Below are 8,657 nucleotides of genomic sequence, written 5' to 3'. Positions count from 1 at the left end.
ATTTCTCAATGAACGCCATCATTCTAAGGTTTTACCGTACAAGTAAAGAAAAGTGTGAAAACAGGATATTTTGTATCTTTGACATATAAAAAAATATTTTTGAATTCATATTCTTACGTCTGCATCGATCGTTACCTATCGAAAATGCACAAAGATAATACCCAAATCGCTAGTGACCAATTTCATTTTCTTTATCAATTAAATAAATCTCCATTATCAAAAAATCCACGTACATTTTCTTTCTTAGTTTTTAGTAATTTTTATTTGGTTTTTCCTATTACATTCCTCGGTGGTTTGTTTTTGGTTTTGTTCGGCGTACTGGATAGGCAGAATATGTGTCCGTATATCTTGCTATAATATTTAAACTATTTAAGATTTTTTTCTTGTGTTGTATATTTGCCCGAATGTATATCGTGTGTGTATCAATCTCAGCAAATTGGGCTAAAAAGTAGTAATAGCCGTCGTGATGATTTGATAGCCAGGTAAACTAAGCGGCTTACCCTTAGGTAAATTTGATTTTGTCAAGAAAAAATACTTTTTGGCGAGAAAGTGGAGAATTATGTGCAGTGAATTGTTTTATTTTTCTAGTTAGTTTTGCTAGTAGGCATATGTTTTTATCCAATATTCTTTTAACGGTGGGTTATTGTTGAATTTCTGAACGTCAAAGTGTCAGTGAGCGACGTCTGCCATGACACCAACTCTTTTTCAAATCCAGCCGCCAAGAGAAATGCATCAATTTTATATTTGTCTTATATTATGAAGTCTTTAAATTTGCCATATAACGGTAAAATAAATATTTCATCAAAATAAAGTCCACGCTTAATTATCATAACGCAACAGCTATAAATAAATCGTTTAGTATTTAAAATCCTACAAGATTACATACACATCTTCTATACTTCTCATCAATGGTCCTTTGTTTCACAAAATTTCTAGTTATACTGTAAGGCACTCATACGTTCAGTACATGATTAATATTAGAATGAAGACGTACGTAGCTTTACTTAAGATCTAAAGACGGCCTTAGCAAACCCGAAACTTTCCTGTCACGAATTATACTCGCAATTGTCCAGTTTTTACTTTTACTTTTGTTATCATTGAACTCTGGAATTCTTCCTGGTCGTTGACAGGACTTTTGGGTTAAGTTTATAAATGTCATTGTATAAATATACTCTCAACAGAACATATTTTCAATAAGAAATCTCCGCTACATGCTGTGATTTGTAATAATGGACGAAACTTCTTGCCCGTCAATGATAAGTGTGCGAATTTAATATCAATTGGCTTTTGATGGTTGCGTATAAAGCGGCTCCGCGTTGTATTGCAGACACAACGAAAAGGCCGCACACAACGCCGTCACTTACTTTGACACAAAAGGATTATAATTAATTTGCTACTTACATAATGTAATTTATGAAAAATAGTAAAATAAAAAAATGGTGGGCGTGCAACTTGGTGCACGTGAAAGAAGTGAAACTTCTTTTACAGTGTGTAGTACTGTGGATTTATTAATTTTTCATAGTAACCGGGAATGCTGTGTATAAAACAAACCACCTGTAGTAGAGTTATTTTGTCGCTGCAGTTTGGGTCATAAAACACAGCCGGGCTAGGGCGGTGAGCATGTTGCGCGGGCGCAACGCCATTATCAATAGAAACAAATAAGTCATCGAAGGCAGTCATAGCATATATGTCGAAGAGAAATTTGTTTTTGTGCATTCGTTCTCTGAATTTCTTTAGTGACACAATGGCTACTCCTTTCTTTTGTACCAAAACAGCACAATTTATTCAAAATAATATTTTTCATTAATAAAAAATTATTATTTAAAATATTAAATTATAAAAAAATATTAAATTATAAAAAATATTAAATAATTATTATTTAAAATATTTTTCATTAATAAATAATATTTTTCATTTCAATTATTCAAAATAATATTTTGCCTGTTGGCATCAATATACCAGCACAAGCACGTGTTGTTATCAACAATGTTTTAATTTTTTTTACTGAAATGAAAATAGATCCTAAAAAGTTAAAAAGTGTTAATTTCTGCCGTTCTCGTGAACTTGCTGCGGCGATATGTGGTGTGAGTGTTAGAACGGTCGACAAAATTAAAAATGAGTGTGTAAAGGGAGAAGTTAGCTCTCCACGAGAAAGCATCAATCGGCCTTGTACAGTAACTGCGTTAGACGACTTTGACAAAAGTGTAATTAAACAAATAGTGTCATCGTTTTATTGCGACGGTGAATATCCTTCCACGGCTAAAATTTTGAGTAGAGCAACAGAAAGAATTGACGGATTCCAGTGTTCCATTACTTCTATGCGTAAAATACTCATAGAACTTGGGTACAAGTACATACAAGCTTCATATGGTCGTAAACAATTGATGGAAAGGACTGACATCGTTTGTGCGCGGCTACAATTCCTGAGAAAACTCAAGACCCTGAGAGATAGTGAAGACACTCGACCAAGAATTTATTTAGATGAGACTTGGGTGAACCAAAATCACAGCCGCAAACGAATTTGGCTAGACAAGGATGGACAAGGTGGCTTAAATACAAAAACGGAAAAGAGGGGCAAGCTAATTGGTAAATATTCTTTCATCTTTTATGTAAGAAATCCGACTTAATGATAATTTAAGACAAAATATGATATTCACTTTATTATGTTGTTTCAGTTCGTCATGCAGGCTGCGCAAAGTATGGTTTTATACCCGAAGCCAGATGGGTCTTCCGCGCTGTGAAGTCTCCGAACGAGGGCTACCATTCAGAAATGAATGCCAAAGGCTTCACACACTGGTTTACAAAACTGCTGCAGAGTCTTGAAGAACTATCAGTCATCATAATGGACAACGCACCCTACCACTCCCAGCAAATAAATCAGGCACCAACATCAGCTAACAAAAAGAGTGAAATTCAGGAGTGGCTCCGCGAACACGGGATTGAGTTTAGTGAGAGTGAGCTCAAGCCGGAACTATTACAAAAGGTATTTCAGATTTTATTATTTAAAGTTTGCAATACATTTGTTTTCTTTTAAGTATTTAGTGGAATATACAAACAACATTATATTTACAGGTGCACCGGAACCGACCAGAAAAAATATACGAATTGTATCAGTTAGCTTTGGAGTCAGGACACGAAGTGATTCGCTTACCACCTTACCATTGCCAATATAACCCAATTGAGTTGGTATGGGCTCAAGCAAAAAATGAAGTTGCCAGCAAAAATAGAACTTTTAAAATTGCTGACGTCGAAGTGTTAGTGCATAAGGCAATTTCGAACGTTTCGCAAAAGAACTGGGAAGATTGTGTGAAGCATGCAGAAAAACTCCAAGAGGTAGACTTGAAGAAATCTCATCTGGCAGAAGAATTCGTAATTCATGTGGATGACGATGACTCTGATGATCCTGATTTATTAGTATACTAATAATTTATTTTTATATCATTATTATCTTTTTTGCTGTTAATTTTAAACTTAGACAATTATTTATATTTATTTTTAATATACAGTGAATTTAGGTTATAATGACGGCGGAGGGGGCACTTTAATGTCGTCGCTATATCCGGAGGCCGCCTCCTACATCTAAATTATTTTGACCTTCACCAAATAAACAGTACTTTTTGAGCTTTTTGAGCTTTGTTATAACATATAATGCATCTATAGTTGTTGCAATTTCATTTAGATTGCAATCTTCTTCCTCTTCTTCATCCTCCTCTTCTTGTGTTTGAAGCACAGACAATAATTTCACTATCAGTCAAGTTATCAGTAATGATAGCTTGATCGTCAATATTCACATAAGTTTCCCGTGCTCAGTAGAGGACTACTTAGCACAGATGGTCAAGCAAATGCTTTGTTTGTATGTTCCTACACAGATGGTCAAGAAAATGCTTTGTTTGTATGTTCCTACACAGATGGTCAAACAAATTCTTTGTTTGTTTGTATGTACATACAAATAAAGCATTTGCTTGACCATCTGTGAATGTAAACAAATGATGAGAAAGCTTAATAGTTTTATGAAAGTCTTTATGCCTTTGCCGACTCAATACCAATATCCGTAAGGGGTTTCTGGGAATCTGTCATAAATAGTTCATAAAAACAAGTCACTATACCCGAAGTTGACGCTATATCCAAAGTCACTATAACCGAATGAATTTTCTGGGAAAGTATGCTTTAAATTCAAGGGACGTATGTGTGACTTCGCTATAACTAAAAAGTCGTTATAACCGAGATCGTTATTAATGAAACACACTGTGACTCTAAACTTTTGTACTTATACGTTGCTTTATCAACTTTTTTCTTTCATTTTTATCACTAACCCACAAAATGACAAATCTAAATACACTATCGATAACGCTTATTGACAACAATAATGCGCATCACTATGCTCGTCCATAAGGCTCGTGAGCGGAAGGAAGAGAGAGCGAAATATTCGCTTCACCGCTCCGACTTTTTATTACCCAAACTGCAGCGACAAAATAACTCTACTATAGTTCGCTTTGTTCTTTCCCGCTTTCCACGGTTGAGTGGTTCGCGAGATGATCTATTTTCTAATTCTCGCTCTTCCTAAATTATATATTTTTTCTCTAGCTGAAACGAATCTGTGACGAGTTAAATTTTGCTCTCAACGCGCCTAAAGTTTCACTTCAATATTCACTATAAAAATTCAAAATAAAAATTCAGTGATCCTCTTCAGATCGATTAGTCGACGATTCCGGCAGAAGGGAATAACGAATTTTCAGTATTAATGTATGAAATCATGTTCATATTATTTACTTGATTATACATAAAATATTCACTATGAAAATTCAAATGAGTGATCCTCTTCAGATCGATTTGTCGACGATTTGGGCATAACGAACTATGCAGAAGAGAATAAGGAATTTTCAGTACTCATGTACGAAATCATAGTCATCTTATTTACTTGATTGTGCATAAAATATTCAAAATTCAAATCCAACGTGATGATGTTACTTACATAAAATTGTGTTACATAAATTTTACAATAAATTTTGCACAGTATTTTCACAGCACATATAAAATTCCGAACGATATATTTAATAATATTTTTAGTGATAATTTAAAACATTACTTTTATTTAAAATACCTCTCTCTGTAAATATTTTAGAAACTAAACTGTTCACACCGTTGGCCTTGCAATGTAGTAGTTTATATGAAACACAATAGATGTCGCTAAGCTAAATAAAATTTAAGATCGTTAATATGTTACACCATCTACAGAAGCAATGAGAAACTAATAACCAACCATCTAGTGGCCACCGCCCGTAAGCAGTAACTTTTCTCTACTTTTACTTTTACTTATACAGTAAATTTTACTTTCAAAGCGCGTATAGAAGTTTTACTTCAAATTGAAAAGTCATCTACAATGTTAAAGGTTCAATTTTTTTGATAGAAATGGAGGAATATTATTATGGTAAACTAAATACATTTTTTGAAGTACATATTAAAATTATTACATGATTAAGAGTATAGGTGTTATGATCACATAGAATATATTTCAATACTAGATTTGCTAACCACAAACCACTTGTCAGTAATTATTATTTTTGGGTTGAACGATCACCATTCGTCCAGAGACCTTGGTGCTTAGTCAGGATGAACGGGGACCTCGAGGGCTCAGCCTGAAGGCGAATTTCTAATAACAACAGCTCTAGTGCCACCGGAGGAGGCCTAACTGCTCAAGGACAGCTGCATCGCGAGTTCATCCACCACCTTAATCGGAACCGCGTCCTGCCGAGAAGATCAGGATCAGAAGGCTGATACTGCGGGTTCAGGCTCATGGTGACTTTTGCTTTTGTTGCTGTAGCTTCGAACAGCACTAAGATTGGATCAAAAGGAACCCCCATGAATCAATGGATTGTACACAAAAACGAACCATTACTAACGCCACGGTACTATTCTACATAGGTAATTACACATAATCTATTTAAAATAAGTTACTTAAAATTTTGATTCGCACTTACAATCTTGTGCAAAAGGTTATGAATTCTAAAATTAACATTGGTTTACACCAGTAATAAATTATGATTTATTGGTAGAAATGTGATTCAGCATCGTCAAACAGAAAGCCACAGATTATGGATCTATCTTCGATGATCCCATTACTCGCCTCCTTTGGATTTTGTACTTTTTATTTATTTATTTATTACTTATAACTATCAAACAATTATTTGGTTACGGTTGTTCGGTTTCAAAATATTACTTTCATATATAAATTGAGTTCACGAGTCAATATTTAACTGGAAATCCATAGAACCCAAGCTATTCTTAGTTCTTCCTTGAAATATGCTTTTCAATATCCTGTTAGCTGGCAAAGTCCGACGAGTCTGCAGGACTTAAATGACCCCATATGGTCGAGCTCTCGCTGAATTCTCAGGACAGGCACTGTAAAGAAAGAACTTGGGTGACCTCACAAATAATCCTATAAATAATCGAATTCGCCGGATTGTATTGGTCCAAGCTGCCTGCTTAGGAAACTTTCCAATATCGAAATTCGCAAAAATCATTAATTAAATGGGTTAAAAAAATATAAGACATTTAAAGCTAAGCCATTATCAGTGTGTAGTTTTCCACACAATTATTGTTGCGGTCGCCCAGTCAATTATAACGTTCGCCATTAACGTATTTCTATTAATACATTAGCATTAAAAAAGCATTTAACTTTACTATTCTTAGTATACATTATTAAATTCAGAATAAATAAACCTTTATTAAAAAAAAAGGTATTAACGTTATAGATTACTATTTAAAAAGAAAATTTGAGCTGCCGTTAAGAGTTTAGACGAATTTAATATCAATGGATGAGCTTATGGCTTAGTGAAAGAGCTTCCGGCCCATTTTATTTTCAGTGGTTAGTTAAGACAAATGCAGTCATCCACTTTGAGACATGAGTTTTATGTTTCAGTTTTACAGTACAAGGGCTGTAAGCTGAAACGCATTACTGCTTCACTGTATAATGGTGATACCTACACATGCGTGGTTAGAAGATGCCCTAACACCAGTAACAATCCGGTGTTCAAAATTAGAAGCCACAAAATGTGTAGGAATACACAAAACAAAAAAATACGATAGAAAACACAACTCTGTGCTATTGATAAATTTAAATCACCGCAACAATTTTTTGATTCGTTTCTGAAAAATTTTCTGGCATGGTGAAAATTCTACATAATAAAGGCATGCATTATTTCAGAAAAACCAACTCATTATAACAACATAATATTATGAACACGCAATAAAATCTATGAGTGCAATGGATCAGTCTGCAGGTCATTGATTCGCCAGATGCTTATAACACTTATAAGCCGATAGTAAGTGATTAACAGGCATGTGTAATTTCGTAACAATGTAGAACTACATACGATATATGCACTACTATATAGAAATATGTATGTACATAAAAATAATCATCTTCATGTATGAAATGTATATGTGTATGTATGTATGTATGTATATAATGTATAAAATGTAGTATAGTATGATAGTATAGTATAGTATAGTATTTTATTTGATTGAGCTATAATTTTGCCATTGAGGGATATACTTTGATATAATATCATCAACCTATGTATTGCAAGTTATAGACTTCCATTAATAGTGCAAACAATTAAAAGTGTAAAATGAAAAAGGACAGAAAAGCTAAAGGATAACAATTAGTAAATAATTTTATAACAAAATAGATATTACCTTCTTCATGTAAAATAATAAAGTTTAATTAGTAACAGAAATACAGAAATTACTGTGACCATTAACATTCTTAGTTTACATGTAAGAAAAACAAACAAAATTTACGCTCATACATTTCCTACATAATGGTCATTGGCCATCATAAGTTTGAAAGTTACTTAAATAATGTTTTTATGTGTAACAGATATGAAAAGATAATTATATTGTGGTGGTGGCTGTCTATCTGTCTGTCCTATCGAGTTCAAGCCATTTCAGGTGCAAGTAAAAGTACCACTTTGAAATTATTATAGATTTTGAAATTATTATATTAAGATTATGAAATTACCCAATGCAAAAATATAAGACTATCAATAATAGCTCTAGTTGAATGGTTAGATAGAACTGAGTACTGATATGAGTAAATTTGAATAGAAAGATTGGGTGTTATCTGCAAAACATATTAGACAGATGTAGGAAATAGGGCATATATATATTTTTTGTTATTACTTAGATGGTTGGACGAGCTCACATCCCACCTAGTTTTAAGTGGTTACTTAAGCCAACCATAGACATCTACAATGGAAATGCGCCACCCACCTTGAGATATAAGTTCTAAGGTCTCAAGTATAGTTACAACAGCTGCCCCACCCTTCAAACCAAACTGCATTACTGCTTCACGGTAGAAATAGGCAGGGTGGTGGTACCTACCCATGCGGACTCACAAGAGGTCCTACCACCTGCAAAATTAATTTATTTTAATTTAAATTAATTTGTTTCAATATATGTGGACTATCAACAAAAAGGGGGATAACAAATAAAATAACATCTAACAGAACTATATCATACTTATAACTATTTCTTTAATTTTTATGCAAGTAGTTATTTAAGAATAGGTGAGTAAATGAGCCTACCTATTGTAAAATTTGACAATCTTGAGTAACGGATAGGGTGTGGGTTCGATTCCCACAATAATTATTGGC

At 33.6% G+C, this 8,657-nt stretch overlaps 1 protein-coding gene across 1 annotated transcript; it reads left to right on the top strand.

Annotated features, from left to right (window-relative positions):
• Window positions 1-2,009: 2,009 nt before the first annotated feature.
• LOC101744245 (uncharacterized) lies at window positions 2,010-3,625 on the top strand. Its single transcript, XM_038011986.2, has 3 exons — window positions 2,010-2,586; window positions 2,676-2,983; window positions 3,073-3,625. The coding sequence occupies exons 1-3, from the start codon at window positions 2,010-2,012 to the stop codon at window positions 3,421-3,423; spliced, it is 1,236 nt and encodes a 411-aa protein (XP_037867914.2). The 3' UTR covers window positions 3,424-3,625.
• The last annotated feature ends 5,032 nt before the right edge of the window (window positions 3,626-8,657 follow it).

The sequence above is a fragment of the Bombyx mori genome, chromosome 1 (assembly GCF_030269925.1).
Source record: "Bombyx mori chromosome 1, ASM3026992v2".
Classification (NCBI taxonomy): Eukaryota; Metazoa; Arthropoda; class Insecta; order Lepidoptera; family Bombycidae; genus Bombyx; species Bombyx mori.
The sequence above is the reverse complement of the archived record's forward strand: the minus strand, read 5'-3'. Positions and strand labels throughout refer to the sequence as shown.

Bases quoted from the DNA above. Each gene is read 5' to 3' on its own strand.
- LOC101744245 (XM_038011986.2), top strand. From the start codon at position 2,010: ATGAAAATAGATCCTAAAAAGTTAAAAAGTGTTAATTTCTGCCGTTCT. The intron at 2,587-2,675 runs GTAAATATTCTT...ATGTTGTTTCAG, and splicing joins AAAGAGGGGCAAGCTAATTG to TTCGTCATGCAGGCTGCGCA. The intron at 2,984-3,072 runs GTATTTCAGATT...TTATATTTACAG, and splicing joins AGCCGGAACTATTACAAAAG to GTGCACCGGAACCGACCAGA.